The sequence below is a fragment of the Chionomys nivalis genome, chromosome 5 (assembly GCF_950005125.1).
Source record: "Chionomys nivalis chromosome 5, mChiNiv1.1, whole genome shotgun sequence".
Classification (NCBI taxonomy): domain Eukaryota; kingdom Metazoa; phylum Chordata; class Mammalia; order Rodentia; family Cricetidae; genus Chionomys; species Chionomys nivalis.
Window position 1 is genome coordinate 79,628,981 of NC_080090.1, and position 18,555 is coordinate 79,647,535.

The following is an 18,555-nucleotide window of genomic DNA, read 5'->3' on the forward strand; positions in this document are numbered from 1 at the left end:
GAAAGTAGGCACTTTCAATTGTTGCTTAGTTGCCCAGTTTTGTGTGTGTGTGTGTGTGTGTGTTTTCTGCTTGGCCTAAACTGATTAAAAACTCCTGTAGTTATGACTTTAAAGAAGTCATCTTGTGGCAGATTATCATTAATCTTTAAATTTGTCTTTGATTTTGTCCCAGTAATGGAAAAATAGTATTTAAAAAATAACTTTATACATAGCAAAACAGTTTACACATTAAACAACAGTGCAATAGGATACTCCCATACAGGTTTAAACAAAAGGGAAAATGGAGGAAATTTCAGGTCACAAAACCCATTCTTAAAGAACAAAGAGCATCACTTTTCCTGTGTGGGTCATTATGACATGGGTATTCAAAGAATACTAATTTCAAAGTGAATTTTAATGTCTAATTTCAATTGCACTAACAGTCAATGGGATTAAAATAAAAACCCCCATTTCATAGTCACTGCCTCAAAGGCATAACACATGTTGGTTTCTTTTGAAATTCAAAGATGGTTCTTGCTACTTCAATACACACAATGCTGAATTCCAATGTCCACTACAAAATAGAATTAACAACACATAGACTATGATAGAGTTGAAACTGGAAGAAAGAGTTAGCTTTATATCCTATTTCATGGCTCATGTATCCTTAGGTCCTACACTCCATCTTTCTTCATCTGAACACCAGCGTTATTACGACAACCTGTCACAAAGAGTGAAAGACCAATTTCCCCATCTCAGTTGTGCATGACCACATAACCAAGTGGGCAATAAAATGTCTGCTGTAAGTGTTGTGTGTAGGTTCCAGGAAATATCCTTAAAAATAAGGTCTGTGCCCCTTCAGGGCTTGCTCCAAATTATCTTTTGTTCTTGTCCTCCACAAGTGTATGGAGAGCAGCTGGGGTTTAACCGCCGTTTGAGTGCTTGGCTCAGGAGGACAGAATGGCAAAGCAAGACAGGAAAAGCTTTCTGCCACCCTTAACCACTGATCTTAAAGAGTTTTCTTTCGCTGGGTTTTGTAGTTTGGGTTTATGATATATTGTTTATTGTTTTTGGCAGTTTGATCTGTTTTGGGGGTTGCTTTTTGTTTTTCTGTTATGTGCAGCTGTTTCTAATTCTATCAGCAGATCCTGCTAAGGTGAAACCTATAATCTCACTTTAACTTCAACAACATCCTCCCATAGCCTTTCTTCAACGGCTGATTCTGCTACAAGATCATCAAATATCTTTAGCTTTTAATGTTTTAAAAATAATAATATGCTTTCTCATTTTGCACAATAATTGTTTTAGAGGTTATTTGCATCTGTAGTTCAAAATCAATTTTAAAATTCTATAAGAAATGATAATCTATGGAGTATGATCTACTATCAATCAATTATTAAAATAATTTAATTCAGGCCAGATTATATTTCTCCTTTTGTAATCAGGCAATTACAATTTTTGATGAGTTTTCTTGCCCACCCTAAATCTGTATGTTGGGATTTTAGCTTCCATTGGGATAATATTGGGCGATGGGGTTTGTGGAAGGTAAGATAATTTTAGATAAAGTCGTGACTATAGAAACCCTATGATGAGATTAGTATTATTATAAAGCAAGGTGTGGTGATTTATGCTTAAAATTCAAGCACTTCAGAAACTGAGGCAGAGAGATTGCCATGAATTTCAGGCTAGACTGGGTTCTACAGTAAATTTCACTATAACCTGGGATACCCTACCTTAAGCCACCTACAAACACACAACAACAACAAAATCATCACCTAAGAGGCATATCCAGGAGCAGAGACCTCATCAAGAACCCCACTACTCTGGCAGCTTGCTCATGAACTTCCAGCCTCCAGACGTGTCTTAAACAAATGTGTGTTGTTTTAGCAATCAAGATTGATTGGGGTGGACACTGTGATGTTTTCTTCTTAAGATCAAATACATTATAATTTATTTTAGGAGATTAGCAGAGGACTATCTACTGTTGCCTGCTATGAGTAAATTTTTCCTTCCACTATAGACAATAAACACTATAAAAGATAACATCATCAAGAATTTGGAGCTGATTCCAATTCCAAGACAAGAGAAGGCCTGTTAGCTTCTTCATGAAAAATTTTAGAGCATTTTATCCATTTTCTCAAATACTAAATAATTACCTGAAATTTCTAGTTCATTATTTTTACATCATAGCACCCACTCTAACTAGTTTAATAGTTGTTTCAGCCTTTAACCTAACATGAGCAAGGATTTTGACACAAATATTCTTCTCTAATGTTTTAAAGAAAATCATAATTTTTAGTCTGTTTCAACTGACCAATTTCAGTATTTAATTTTTTAATGGCTTTCAAGAGATAAAAGATCCCTCAACCTTCATGCTCGTAGATAAGTAAGATTCAGGATTTTTCTGAAATACTATTTCTTATATTTAGCATCACACAAATATGATCTCTCCAACTTGTATGAGCTGATAACTACAAAATGAATATTAGGTACAACTGTGCTAAAAATATCCAAATGTTTCTCAGGTCTAGAGCAAATTCACTGAGTAGAATCAATACTCGTGCCCAGGGGACAGAATTGTAGTATATGAGAAATGGAAAATCTTGCCACAAAGCTTAAGAGTTGCATCAATCAACTGAAAGTCTGACAGTAGCTCACATCAAAGACAAGAAGAGTCCGTGACTCCCTTTTTCATTCCTCTCTCACTTCACCTCTTACTTCAGGCAGGCAGCCTACTTGTGATCTTGCCCCCAAGAGCAAGAGAAAAGAAAGCCCCTACTCAGCTCTTGTGCCCTCATCTCCCATCTTCATAGGCCCTCTTCAAAATGACCTGAAGCAGCAAAGAGAATCTTCAGATCCAGAAAGTTGAGAGAGCAAAGAAGCATTGAAAGCACTTAACTAGAAATGAAAAATGGAGGGGAAAAAAGTATGGGTGGAATAAAGGTATGGAAGATGAGTTATCCCCATTTAGTGTTCCTTTTATCAACAGCCTGACTCTCAGAATTAACGAATCCCATGTCACCTAAAATGCAGGACCTGAAAAAATTATAAAGACCCATGGGGAGCCTAGCTCCAACACAGCAGCATCTGACGCTGGATGACTTGAATAAGAAAAACAATTCTGGCTAAAAAATTATAAAAGCAAGCATGGGGAAGACAGTGGCCAGAGCATTTCATATAGAAGTAGAATATGATACACATAGCAGGAGGCTGAGCGAAAGATACCCAGCATGTCCTCAGGCATGACACTCTACAGAGTGTACATACACTAACAAAAATGCACCATGACAAATAAATGTATGAGACCCGAGGAATGCTTTATTCAGGGTGTGATGTTTCCTGAATGATAGCATAAAGGATAGTCTTAAAAACTAAAATTTATAGAACTTGTGGTATAACTCAGTGGCAGTTTGAATAAATATGTAAATACATTTTCAGTAAGTATTCTTGAGACTTTAAATCAGAGAAGACAACATTTACTTAATGCATGTTGAGCAGTACTACCTTATCTCCATCTTGGTTTTGGTACTTTTCGAGAATTTGCACTTAACATTTGGAAAGCACAGCTGTCATCTGTCTGCTGCCAGACTCCCCTTAGATGGTATTCTACTGGTCCTTTGCCAGGAGAGTAGGCATGGGACTAGATTCCAAGGAAGCTGGAATCAAAACAAGATGTATCACAAAATTGGACAGAGTACAATATTAAAGCATTCTGCCAGTATTTACAAGCCTAGAAAGGACTCTGGGAAGTAGTGAAAACCTGCTGGTAGATTGATGTTAGTGTCAAGAAGAAAGTACTGAGCCAGAGTGAGTGAGAAAGAATCAGCTTAATTAGTATCTAGATGAACGAAGTGACTAAAAGTCTAGGTAATTGTTGGGTACACCACAAGACAGGAGTGCCCGTGATGGGAAAAGAAAATTTGATATTTACACTTGAGATCATGTTACACAAAGACCTAAAATAATTAAAAAGAATCTTGTAGGTCAGAGATGATAATAGTAGGTACTTTTTGTGGCACAATGAACAATGGTCCCAAAGTTGACCTTGTCCTAGTCCCTAGAACCTTAAAATATTCAACCTTAGTGGCAAAATACCCTTTGGATTATCTGGGTTGGCCCAGTGGAATCACAATAGTCTTTAAAAGAGAGATTCAGGAGGATCAGAGTCAAAGAGAGCCTTGGCAATACTGGTGAAGGTTGGAATGATGAAACCCTGGGTCAAGGAAAGCAAGTTTCCTAGTGAGTGAAGTCCAGTATGCCTGCATGTTTACCCTGGAGAAAGAATATATTACAATCCACATTTTCATTTCGGTCTATCAAGACATTTTGGAGTGTAACTTCCAGGTGTATGTGAGAATAATCTTTTTGTTATAGGCCAGTGTTTACAAGAGTTTTAACAATAGCAACAAGAAGAGAACATACAAAAGGAACTGCTTGAACTAATGGACAAGGCACTAGGGATTGAACCTAGTGCCTGCCAGGCAAGTGCTCTGCCCACGATTTTATCTCCAACTTCTTCTTCTCTTTGTCCTCCTCCTCTTCCTCTGCCACTTTGCTTTTTAGTTTGAAGCAGGGTCTTTCTAAGTTGTCTAGTTTCTTTCTCATCCCCCTCAACTCCTCCTCCCTTCTCCTCTTCCTCTTTCTCCTTCTTCTTTTCGCTATTTAAGTCCTGCTAAACTGCTTGGTTTCTTTTGCCTCCCTCTTCCCCTCCCTGAACCACTTCTCCCTCTACCATTTTGTTATTTAATTTAAGGCATGGTTAGCTAGGCTAACCTTAAACTGACTCTCTAATCAAGGGATGCCTGAAACTTTCCATCCTCCTGCCCCAGCAGCTATATCACTGGAAAGTCCAAACCCACTGTCGATAACAAATCCTGAAAATAGCAACCCTGGAATAGAACTCTCTGTGCAGCTTTCAGGCAAATTCCACAGTAGAACATCTTTCTCTCTGCAGTTTGGACAGAGTCTTGACCCCCAGCCACTTCTTTTTATATTGTTGGTAGACGCTTCCAAGAATCTTCCAAACTTCTATGTTTCCTGGGTAAGTGACCTTTTGATTACTTTCTATTTACCACCAGAGGCTCCTGAGCCACCTCCTCCTTCCTGGGGTAAATAATTCAACTGGGAAGGTATATGGCAATTCAGCATTACACGAGTGGCCAGCAGAAAGGAGACAGAACAGAAATATATGAGAACACCTGTGAGAGCCAACATGCAGCCTGGAGACATCTGTGTCACTCATTGCATCAACTATGTGTATGTGTGTGTGTTTAAAGATATAGTCTCATATTTGTTTTTCTTTATTTTTCAAAATTATAAATTAATTACATACACACCTTCCTTCTTATTTCTTTCTTCAACTCTCATGTACCCCTCTTGCTTTCTCTCACAATAATAGCCTCTTTTTAAAACTGTTGCTAGGTGTATGTATACATTATATATGTATATGTAAAACTAAACACGTAAATTTATCCTGATCAGCCCATATAATATCACCCATAAGGATGTAGTCTTAGAGTTGATCATCTCTTATTAGATAATCCACTGGGGTGCTTTTCCCTGGGGAAGACAATTTTTCCTGCTCACAGCATTCCTTGGTTGCCAGTAGTTCTTTGATACAGTCCTCGTCAACAAATGGAGCCTAAGCTTCCTCCTAATACTAATGAAAATAATAGAAAGAAGACAATGATGTGCAATTTTAAAGATTCATTTATAAAAAGCCCTGTGGCTTTTTGTTCTTACTTGTATCACTTTCCCCAGGGACTACAGCTCCTTAACATGAGGATAGTCGGGAACACTGGACCAACCCATGTTATGATAGAGACACATAGAGGCCACCTTAGTAAACTTGCAAAGGACCCCTCAGGTTAAAGACTGAGACTCCTTCCCCTTATGGTTACCTCTTGAGGTAAACTGAACTATAAGCACCTATTTCTGTTTTGCTGACAATACAATGATGTAAAATAATGAATATTTGGTATTTCAAGCTGCTAAATGTGTTGTAAACTTTTTATACTACAAAGGATAAGTATTACGCAACTCAATGGCCACCTTGATGCGTTTACTGTTGAAGACAAACTTAACAGAGAAAGTGACTTGTCAAATTCTTGGTCCTTTCTTGTGATCAGCCAATTCGGTAGCAGTACAATGGTCACAAGCCTGAAGAAGACACGAGGGCAAAGGAGAGTTATTTACAGTTGCAGGAACATAAGTTCTTGTTTCCCAAGGCTACTGTTTTTTTGCTGATACAGGTGTTCAGCCTCACAAAAACAGGGAAGAAAGCTAAAACATTCTATGAGAAAGTCAGCAGTACCACTGGTGACTGATAACTGTGTTAAACACATTCTTCTGTGGTAAACAGAATTAGGCACCCACTTTAGGAATCTAGTGGTCTCCTATTTTATATGCCAAAGGAGGTGCTGATTTGACAGAGGGATAAAAATTCTGTTGACGTTTCAGCTGAGGAACCAGCTCAGAGATAATTGATATACACTCTTCCATGATGTAGTGCGTATTCTTTTTTTTTTTTTTACAGTAGCACTAAAAAAGTTCTTTAGTAATAAATCCAAGCAGAACATCAAGCAAGTCCTGTATGCAGGAGTAGTTGACCACAGTAGTATTGCCTTCCCTCTAGGCATTTGTTTAACACAACACCCGTGACAACTTTTCACATGTTTTGTGTATCATTTCTCCCAGTTCTTACATTTTCAACTTTCTAGAGGGTTCCTTGTCGGACCTTCCTCCTTTGGTCTCCACATCACTTAATTTTCTGTGTTTTTGTCTTCTTCATTTCTCATTTCCTTGTGTCTGTCATCTCTTCTGACATCTCCCTTTAACTGTCCTCTTCAAGTGTTTGCCTGTTGCATCCTATAGGGGCCTGGAGAATTGTTTACCTAGACGTCAATTTTAGTGCGACTTTATTTCTTTTTTTTTATTAATTAATTTATTTAATTATTAAAGATTTCTGCCTCTTCCCCGCCACCACCTCCCATTCCCTCCCCCTCCCCCAATCAAGTCTTCCTTCCTCCTCAGCCCAAAGAGCAAGCAGGTTTCTCTGCCCTGTGGGAGGTCCAAGGACCACCCACCTCCATCCAGGTCTATTAAGGTGAGCATCCAAACTACCTGGACTCCCACAAAGCCATTATGTGCAATAGGATCAAGAACCCATTGCCATTGTTCTTCAGTTCTCAGTAGTCCTCATTGTCCATTATGTTCAGCGAGACAAATAAACTGAAAGAAAAAAACCATATGATCATTTCATTAGATGCTGAAAAAGCATTCGACAAAATTCAACACTCCTTTATGATAAAGGTCTTGGAGAGATTAGGGATACAAGGGTCATACCTAAATATAATAAAAGCTATTTACAGCAAGCCGACAGCTAACATTAAATTAAATGGAGAAAAACTCAAAGCCATCCCACTAAAATCAGGAACACGACAAGGATGTCCACTCTCTCCATACCTCTTCAATATAGTGCTTGAAGTTCTAGCAATAGCAATAAGACAACATAAGGGGATCAAGGGGATCCATATTGGAAAGGAAGAAGTTAAGCTTTCATTATTTGCAGATGATATGATAGTATACATAAGCGACCCCAAAAACTCTACCAAAGAACTCCTACAGCTGATAAACACCTTTGGTAATGTGGCAGGATACAAAATCAACTCCAAAAAATCAGTTGCCTTCCTATACACTAAGGATAAGGAAGCAGAGAGGGAAATCAGAGAAGCATCACCTTTCACGATAGCCACAAATAGCATAAAATACCTTGGGGTAACTCTGACCAAGGAAGTGAAAGATCTATTTGGCAAGAACTTTAAGTCTTTGAAGAAAGAAATTGAAGAGGACACCAGAAAATGGAAGGACCTCCCTTGCTCTTGGATTGGGAGGATCAACATAGTAAAAATGGCAATTCTACCAAAAGCAATCTATAGATTCAACGCAATCCCCATCAAAATCCCATCAAAATTCTTCACAGATCTGGAGAAGACAATAATGAACTTTATATGGAAAAACAAAAAACCCAGGATAGCCAAAACAATCCTATACAATAAAGGATCGTCTGGAGGCATTACCATCCCTGACTTCAAACTCTATTACAGAGCTACAGTACTGAAAACGGCTTGGTACTGGCATAAAAACAGAGAAGTCGACCAATGGAATAGAATAGAAGACCCTGACTTTAGCCCACAAACCTATGAACACCTGATTTTCGATAAAGGAGCTAAAAGTATACAATGGAAAAAAGAGAGCATATTCAACAAATTGTGCTGGCAAAACTGGAAGTCAATCTGTAGAAGAATGAAAATAGATCCATATCTATCACCATGCACAAAACTCAAGTCCAAATGGATTAAAGACCTCAATATCAGTCCAAACACACTGAACCTGATAGAAGAGAAAGTGGGAAGTACTCTACAACACATGGGCACAGGAGAACACTTCCTACGTATAACCCCAGCAGCACAAACACTAAGGACATCATTGAATAAATGGGACCTCCTGAGACTGAGAAGCTTCTGTAAAGCAAAGGACACTGTCACTAAGACAGAAAGGCAACCCACTGACTGGGAGAAGATCTTCACCAACCCCGCAACTGACAAAGGTCTGATATCCAAAATATACAAAGAACTCAAGAAATTAGACCGTAAAAGGTTAATCAATCCAATTATAAAATGGGGCACTGAGCTGAACAGAGACTTTTCAACAGAAGAAGTTCAAATGGCCAAAAGACACTTAAGATCGTGCTCAACTTCCTTAGCAATCAGGGAAATGCAAATCAAGACAACATTAAGATACCATCTTACACCGGTCAGAATGGCCAAAATCAAAAACACCAATGATAGCCTCTGCTGGAGAGGTTGTGGAGAAAGGGGCACTCTCATCCATTGCTGGTGGGAATGCAAACTTGTGCAACCACTTTGGAAAGCAGTGTGGCGGTTTCTCAGGAAAGTCGGGTTCAACCTACCTCTCGACCCAGCAATACCACTATTGGGAATATACCCAAGAGATGCCCAAACATACAACAAAAGTATATGCTCAACTATGTTCATAGCAGCATTGTTTGTAATAGCCAGAACCTGGAAACAACCTAGATGTCCTTCAATGGAAGAATGGATGAAGAAAGTATGGAATATATACATATTAGAGTACTACTCAGCAGTAAAAAACAATGACTTCTTGAATTTTGCATACAAATGGACGGAAATTGAAAACACTATCCTGAGTGAGGTAAGCCAGACCCAAAAAGAGGAACATGGGATGTACTCACTCATATTTGGTTTCTAGCCATAAATAAAGGACATTGAGACTATAATTCGTGATTCTAGAGAAGCTAAATAAGAAGGTGAACCCAAAGAAAAACATATAAGCATCCCCCTGAATATTAAGCTTCATCAGGCGATGAAAGACGACAGAGACAGAGACCAACATTGGAGCACTGGACTGAAGTCTCACGATCCAAAGGAGGAGCAGAAGGAGAGTGAGCACGAGCAAGGAACTCAGGACTGCGAGGGGTGCACCCACACACTGAGGCAATGGGGATGTTCTATCGGGAACTCACCAAGGCCAGCTGGCCGGGGACTGAAAAAGCATGGGACAAAACCGGTCTCGCTGAACATAATGTAGTGCGTATTCTAAGTCAATAGTAATACATACTACTGTGTTCCTACTAGGAAAACATATGAGAAGCAATGGCTGGAAGGGGTGGCTTCACTACTAGTCTGTCGGGGGCCCCATGTGGAACTTCAGCTTTCTTTCCCTAAAATTCTGGCACAGAGAATTGTATTTTGAGGACCTTGTTTTAAAGAAGTAATGTTCCATTCAGGTCTTGGTAATTAAGCTCCAGCAACCACTTGAGCATCGAACTCTCTATTCTAAGTGACAAGCTAGAATGGAGAAAAGTCAACATCCCAAGTGGGTAATTAAACCTGGCTATCATGCAAAGGTAGGACAATAGTTGCTTGAAAAATGCCCATACACAGTGGCTTGCTCATGCAACTTTTGTAATCTTGGGGTTAATAGAGTCCATGTCTAACCTAATAGTTGATGACAGACACATGGTCCAGTTATCCATGTGGCTTGATGGATAGGCAGCCAGGTATTAGTCATATGAGCAAGACTGTGCTAGTTTAACAGTTAACAGGCAAACCACCTACTGAGTGCAGTAGAGGCTTGAGGCAGTCAACTAGGCTGGGGTGGTTTAGAATGCAGAATCTCCAATTAAATCATTGTTGTGAGGACTTCAGTTTCAGAGAGACTTGTGAAGAGGAGCGAATAAGAAGTAACTTGTAGGAGGAGGGCCTGCTTGCTTGTCTGTAGGAGGAGACGCTTGTTTGTCCTGGTTGCCTGGCTAGCTTAGCCCCAAAATAACCACAAAGACATTGTATTAATTAAATCACTGCTTGGCCCATTAGCTCTAACTTCTTATTGGTTAACTCTTACATCTTAATTTAACCCATTTCTATTAATCTGTATATCACCATGTGGCAGTGGCTTACCAGCAAAGATTCGGAATGTCAGCTCCATGGTGTCTCTCTGACTCTACTATCCTTTTCCTAGCATTCAGTTCTGTCTCCCCGCCTATCTAAGTTCTGCCCTATCAACAGGCCAAGGCAGTTTCGTTATTCATTAATGGTAATCTCATCACACAGAGGGGACTCCCATATCACCTCCTCTTTTCTGTTTAAATAAAAGGAAGGCTTTAACTTTAACATAGTAAGATTACATATAACAAAACAGGTATCAAGCAAGAATTACAGTCAAATCTTGCCAAGACAGGGTAAGACGGTTTTGAAAATTTTTCTGCCTCTGAAAATGGTCTGTCAGTTATTCTAAGCCTTAGCCAAAGTTGTTGGTTCGATGTTCCCAATGAGACTTTGGGTGACTGTCCAGGCAGTGAGATGTTCCTGTCATTTCTAGAGTTTTGGAAGTTGCTTACAATGTACTTCCTGTTTACTTAGGTAATATCATATCCTTCTGGAGTCTTTGATGGAGTTGAAGAATTTATAGTTATAGTATTCCTTAGTTATGGTAAAAGATAAAGTAGATATAAATATTGTAACTGCAATTCTTATTTGATACCTATTTTGTTATATGTAATTTTACTATGTTACAATTAAGCCTTCCTTTTTAAACTGAAAAGAGGAAATGGTGTAGGAGGTCCTTCTATCTATGTGTTGCTTTCATTGGTTAATAAAGGAGCTGCTTTGGACCTATAGCAGAGCTATAGGGGAACAGAGCTAGGCAGAAAAAACTAAGCAGAAAGCTGGGAAGATGAGGTGGAGTGAGAATCCTCCACCTGAGACAGACACTGGTTAGAAACTTTGCTGGCAAGCCACTGACACATGACGCTATAAAAATTAATAGAAATGGGTTCAATTAATATAAGAGTTAGCCAATAAGAAGCTAGAGCTAATGGATACAATTTATGTGTCGTTATTTTGGTTCTGGGCGACCTGGACAAACAAGTAGCTCCTTGTTACAGTAACAGGGTATGAAGTCTTTGAAACCAACATGCTATGACAATTTCTTCTCAAGTTAGTATAATCAAGAATTGTTTCAAGAAAGTGGAAATACATTAGCAATGAAAATGAATGTGATCCAAATGCAGTCCTCTGCCTCCCATCCTCTACCATGTCCTTAACTTCTCTGTTTGTCTTTCATTAGTGACTTCTAGATACTCTTTGTTTTTAATAAGTCATTCTAGATCTGTGGTTTTCAGCCTGTGGGTCACCACTCCTTTGGGTATCACGTGTCAAATATGTATATTACGATTCCTAACAATAGCAAAATTACAGTTACAAAGTAGCAACAGAATGATTTTATGGTTGGGGGTTACAACAACATGAGGTCGCAGTACTAATAAGGTTGAGAACTGTTGCTCGAGATGGTTCACTGTCTCTTTAAGCCCATGTTTATTGTGTAAATGTTTACTGTGTTACTTCTTTGAAACTGACTCACATTGTTTAATATGCTATCAACTATTTTAATATTTTAATCAACTATCACATGTGGGTCAAACACACCTTCTAAGTGCTAGGAATCTCACGACCACAAAAGAGAAGTTTGTTGTTGTTCTTTCAATAACATGGGCAAGTGCTAAGTGATGTCTTTCTGAGTACGAGAAAGTTGTTCAGGAAGAAATGAAAGGATGCCAAACCACACTCACACAGAGAGAGTCGCAGAGAAGAGGGGCTTTCTTCAATCCCTCTTTACGTCTCTTGCCTGAACCAGCTCATGTGCTGGCCATTTCCCAAGCATCTGCTTTTACACTGGGACACCCATTTGAGAAAACTGGCTTTTCCTGAAGAACTCTGATTATCACAAACTCAGCCTGCTGCATTTTTCCACCCACGCACAGCAGCCCCTTCAACCTGTCACCCCATCATCCTTTACTCCAGCACCCTTTCACCTCATCACCCCAGTGCCTGTGCTGGGCTTTCCTTCTTAGGTGCCTTTTTCCTCTTGTCTCCCAGGATAAAAATATGGAGAACGATCCAGAAAAAGAACAAAATAAGCTTATTTATGTTGTGTTTCACCAAAAATTAGTTGGATAAAAGAAACATTTTTTTTTAAAGAGTGAACATTCTTTATTAGTTAATAAAGAATAAAGCTAATAAATTCAGGGCTTCAGCTCAAATATTTTCATCATCAATTAAGAATGTCCCTGTCCCAGGACTGAGACCATGGCTAAATCTTGATCTCTTCATGTGCTTTGGGCTAGGCTTAGCATTCCCATTAAACAGTAGTAGCCTAATTCATGTCTTCTTTAGGTCCCTTTGGTTCTAGCTTTTACAAACTTAGAACTCTTAAATTATGTGTTCCTATGAATTACAGAACAAAAACTATTATGGGAAGAAATAAGGCTGTGCCCTGATAATCCTGCAAATGTGTGGTAACCTTAAGAAGTATTGCTGTGTTTGGTGTGTTACAGTATTTTATTTCCGTTATTGCCTTATTGTACTGACTAGAAAATTTCCTATGTTGAAAAAGGTGGTAGGTATTGTCTTAAACTACAATTCTCTTTATTAAATATATCAAATAGTAAACATTTTCTTTTTGTTTGTTTATCTTTGTGCTATTAAAGAAATACCTAATATACAGCACAAAATAAAGAATAAAAGGTCTCCTAGTTCTGGAGGCATGAACTTGAAGGGATGCATTTGGTGATGGTCTTTATGCTAACAAAAGCCAGAAGCAAAGTGAAGTATCACGTGACAAAAGAGGTGAATGCTTTAGTGTGTACTTGATGTAAATACACGATGCAGATCACAGCAAGGAATATTCTGATTACTTAGTATTTCTGTGTGAGTTTATGATTTCTGTCTGAAGGAAGGGACCACATGATCTATGTTATCGAATTTGTAGGCAGATCTGTTCACATCATCCTCTTTGTGATCCCTGGGGCCTCTAGTTACAATACTCCTCTCCTTTCTAGTATTCATGTTTGATGTATCTCTTTTTGTTTTGAGATCTTAGAAGAGGTTTAACAACTTATTGATTATTTCAAAAATTTAGATCTTGTCATTAAATTTCTCTCTTCTCAATTTCACTGATGTCTGTTTATTTTTTATATTTCTGTTTTTCTTATTATTGTTATGTTTAGATTGTTGCTGTGTGAACTCTTCCAAAGTAGATGTTTAGTGCTATTTATTTTACTCTTAACATTAATGTCAGCTCCAAGTTTTTATATGGAATATTTCACTTTTATCTTGCTCAATTCTCTATTTTTACTTTTATTTTTAAATGTTTTAAATTGAAATAGAATTATATCATTTGCCCCCTCCCTTTCATCCTCCAGCCCCTCCCAGTTGCCCTCTCAAACCCCTCTTATTACTGCCCACTGTCAAGTTGGTAGTTTCTTTTTCTTTGAATATTTTGTTACATACACATATATAGAACCTAACAAATCTGTTTTTGTTGTTTTTATGTATATAGTTTTGTTGTAGGAGTGGCGGGCCTGCGTTCTTGCTGCCCCAGCTCCCGGGTGCCTGGCTAGCTTATACCTCGAAATAATTACACAGAAACTGTATTCTTTCAAACACTGCTTGGCCCATTAGTTTCAGCCTCTTGCTGGCTAACTCTCACATCTTGCTTTAACCCATTTCTAATAATGTGTGTAGCACCACGAGGTGGCTTACCAGGGAGGATCTTAACCTGCGTCTGTGTTGGGTGGGAGAATCATGGCGACTGCCTGACTTGGCTTCTTTCTCCCAGCATTCTGTTCAGTCTACTCCGCCTACCTAATTTTCTGTCCTATTAAAGGGCCAAGGCAGTTTCTTTATTTAACCAATGAAATTAACACAAAACAGGAGACTCTTCCCCATCATAGTTTCATGACTGAATACTCTGCATTGGACATCCATAAAGGGGGCTCATGATTGAGAGAGGCTAATTCTTCTTCCCCCAGCAGTCAATAGTCATCTGCAGTTTTTCATTTAGGGGTGAAACTTGGCACCCTTTCACCTTAACATGCCCATTGATATTATTATTGGTCGAGGATTGTTTGAGCAGCCATTTCTAGTAGAGACTTTCACAACAGATTTCTACTCCCTCTTCTGAGATGTTTCCTAAGCCATGGATTCAGGAGCTGTGGTGTAGTTGGATTCAGTGGGGTTGGGGCTCCATGATCCAAGGATCTCTGCATTGTGTTCCGTCAAAGGTCTCTATATGCTGGAAAAAAAAAAAGGAGAGGCTTATTTGATAAAGGATGGTAGATACGTTTATATGTTGGTCTAAGGATAAGACTTAGAATGTAGTAAGGAATTATTTTGATCTAGAGAGTGGCAGTAGCAGACTCTTTTCTCACATTCAGACCACACTAGCTTCCAGGAACCTGGCTAGATCCCTATTGTCAGGCATGATCTCCTACCTGTTTAGTGAGCCCTAAGTCCAATTAAAGAGATGTTGGCTGCCAGTCACATGTGAGTGCCATTTTCTACACTTTTACACACATCTTGCTATGCGGGCAAATGCCGTGTTCATAGGTGTTGCAACTGGGAAGGGCAGTTAAATGCTTCCCTTCCTTGTCAGCTTGCTCAGTGTTCTCTGAGACATTTTGGTGGACAACTGAATTACTTGGAAGTATGTTTTACAGTGTCCAAATGTTTGGAGATATTCTTGTTGTCTCTTCATTACAACTTACAGTTTCATTTCCTTGTTGTCAGAGAACAAGCTATGAATGATTTTAACTCTTTAAATGTACTGAGCTTGTAAAATGGCCCAGGTTGTTGTCTTTCTTAGAATTTTAAGGGTTAAGAAGAATATGTATTCTGCTGCTTGGGATGGGATCTTTTTATAAATTTCTGTTAAAATAGATTGGTGTGTTGTGAGTTTCATTTATATTCTTTTTTTTACTCTTCTAATTTTGGTATCAAGTTTGATATGAGACACAGAAGTCAGTCACATACAGGCTTATCTGTTTATATTTTAAGTTTACCAACTTTGCTTGGAATATTTTGAAAATTTGGTATATAATTTCAAAATGCAATGTATTCTCACTGTTTAAATCTCTGCATTTGACAGATTTCTTTGCTGTAAAGTGTAACTAATATGAAAACAAGTGTCCATGGTTTCCTTTAGTTATTATCTGCCCAGCACATATCTTATGCACATTTACTCTTATTCTGCCGATCTTTAAAGTTCATGTGAATATATTACAGATACTATATAGTTAGGTCACATTTTAAAATTCACAGAGCTATATGTTTAAATTGCTATATTTTCTCCTTTACATGTATATAATTATTACTATATTGAAGTCTGTAATTAGCTTCTTGCTGTTTTGTTCCTGTTTCCCTCCATATTTTCTTTTTCTTGCCTTCTTTGGTTCACTGGACATTTATATAACTCTCCTTTGATGCATCCAAGATTGTTTTCAATGTATTTCTGTACTCTTTTTAAGGAATATATATATATATATGTATATATATATCTTTAGTAGTTGTTCATGATATTTATAGCATATTAGTACTGACATGATTAAAAGAAAGATGATGTGTAAATTCAGGTAGGTTCTATTCAGTTTTAGGCAAATCTTGATGGGTACTGATTTGGTTGAAATACTGGCATAGAAAGATGTTTCTTGAAGGCTGCCTTTGTTTCTGCTACTCAGTCAAACTTTTATAATTGCTAGATACTATATCTTAAAAATAAATCCTTTTCACATTTTAGCATCTTAACCTCCAATTAGTACCTTTTAATAGTTTTATAGTCGTCTCCACATTTTATCATGTATAGCCTCCTCAATGCCTTGCTATGTCTTAATGGATGATAGGTTCCTTTGTTAATGATGGATATGTAAAATGATAATGTATGTTGTAAGTTTTTTTATTCTAATCAACTATATAACTGGTCTGGTGCAATAGTAAATAAATCCTTGCATAATTAAATGTGTAATCTTTGTATTAAGCTAAACGCAACAGATTACATAACAAACTTTTAGTTAAGCATTGACTTCAAAGTTAGTGCTTCACCTCTGGTATACAATAGAGTAGTTTGAAGGTAGCTGGGAGGGACTGTAAGAAGAAAAAGGATTTGGGAAATGGTGTTAATTTTATTATAATTAAAAAAATTTTAAAAAATGTAAAGGACTAAAAACAAACTTTCTTACTATTACTTTTTTTCCAATTAAATTTTTCCAAACAAAATCTTCCATTAAAAAAACTACATGGTTTTTCTACTGGCAAAATGACTCTCTAAAACCCCAAATATTTCAAAACATACTTCTTAATTCTAACTGTTTTGCATAGCTGTAAACTTCTGTTTACAATTTGAAACTGTGCGACTGAGGTCACCAGAGTCTCAGTGTTGATTGGCTGTAATTAAGAGTCATAAACAGTAAGTCCTAAATGAATGCGAAAGACTTGATTCAAAGGAAAGGAAATATAAAAGATAGTGTGATTATTTCCAGCCTAACTAACCTTCAGGGGCATTTAACCATTAGTAGACTATTAGCAGTAAAGACAGATTTCGTGATTAGAAGGTTCATTAGTAAGAAGGTGCAGGATGCTAATCACAAGACTTTCATCTGCACTGACAAGATCCGACCTAGCTAGCATTCATCAGTGACAGTGGAATTGTTCCCTGGTGGTATCGACCACAGGCAAGGCAGGAAAAACATGTTCTTCATGGAGGAGTTCATCAAAATAAGCAGAGCTGTATCACACACCACTGCTTTCCAGAGCTCCCTGGAGAGTGACTGGGATCCTGTTGGAATCAGCTTGTTTGGACTGTAAAATATAAAATGCCCAGTGGGAGTTTGCATGTTAAAGAAACTTTAAGCTTTGGCACACCAGCACAACTACCACATGGAACTGCTCCTTAAAGGATATAATTGACTGAGAATAGATGCTTGGGCAATATGAGTCCAGACTCAGAGAATAAACTCTGATAATAGCCAAAAATTACAAATGCTATTCATGTTCATGATTTTTTATTTTAAATATTTTTGTATCAAAACCACATATTTTAAGTCTGGAAAAGCATTTTCATATTTCCATTATCAATGTGTGTTTAAAGGTGACATAGTTTTCAATAAAATATGTCCTCTTAATCAAAAAGTGTGTTGTGATGAATCATCTGGTCTCTAGAGTTAATGCTGTGGAGGACAAAATGACCACTCTCAGGCTTCCCATCTGCAAAAGGCATTGTTAATTTGTCATAAAATTTAAAGACTAAGTACAGTAACTAGAAATTATATGAAACAAGATATAACTGAATAAAGAAGCCACACTCTGGAGTCACACAAACTGAAGTAAAATGAATATTTGCAAATTATACTTGTTCTGTGTGTGCACACACATGTGTGTACACCCACCAGATGCTGCAGTCCACAAGTGGAGGCCAGAGGACAAGTTTTGGGAGTCTGTTCTCAAGTACTGGGGATCGAATTCAAGATGTTAGACATGTAAGAGCCTTTATCTACTGCACACACACACACACACACACACAAACGCGCGCGTGTACACATAAAGAGAAAGCGAGAGGGAGAGGGAGGGAAGGAGAGAGGGGCAGGAGAAAGAGCATTGATAAGTGTTAACCAAATGTCAAATCATGTGGTAAATTCTGAAAATTCAAGAAATTTCAAATGATAAGAAGGTCCATGGCATAAAGAGAAATGGGTGGAGTTGAGGCAGTTTGGGCCTTACAAACTGTATTCATTACTATGTTAGTTTCATTTTTAAGGTTTTTGGAATTTATGCTAGAATAGGTAGTGATTAACTGGTAATTGCCATTTAACACTTATCAATGTATGGGATTTCCAAAGGTAGATTCATTCTACTTTGGTTTAGGTCCTTACTTATTTTTATAATTTTTAGGTGTGTGTGAGTGTGTGTGTGTGTGTGTGTGTGTGTAGTAGGCATGCTAACAGGGGGTCAGAGGTATGGGATCCCTCAGGAGATAGACTTACAGGCAGTGGTGAGCCACCTGGCATTAGTACCGGACACTGAACTGAACCATCTCTCCATCCCCAGTTTAGGGCCTTATTTTTCATTAAAATGTCTTCCTACCCATCTTTCTATCTTGTCTGTTTGCTCTTTGCAACAGCTAGCTGAAATTATTTCTTTTCAA

General features: G+C 38.0%; 1 protein-coding gene across 1 annotated transcript in view; it reads left to right on the forward strand.

The window, feature by feature from the left end:
- Positions 1-1,508: 1,508 nt before the first annotated feature.
- The window catches only part of Crb1 (crumbs cell polarity complex component 1), a 205,588-nt gene continuing 188,541 nt past the window's right edge, over positions 1,509-18,555 (forward strand). The window contains exon 1 of the mRNA XM_057769142.1: positions 1,509-1,524. Within this exon, the coding sequence (XP_057625125.1) occupies positions 1,509-1,524 (16 nt within the window). The remainder of the gene's footprint in view (positions 1,525-18,555) is intronic.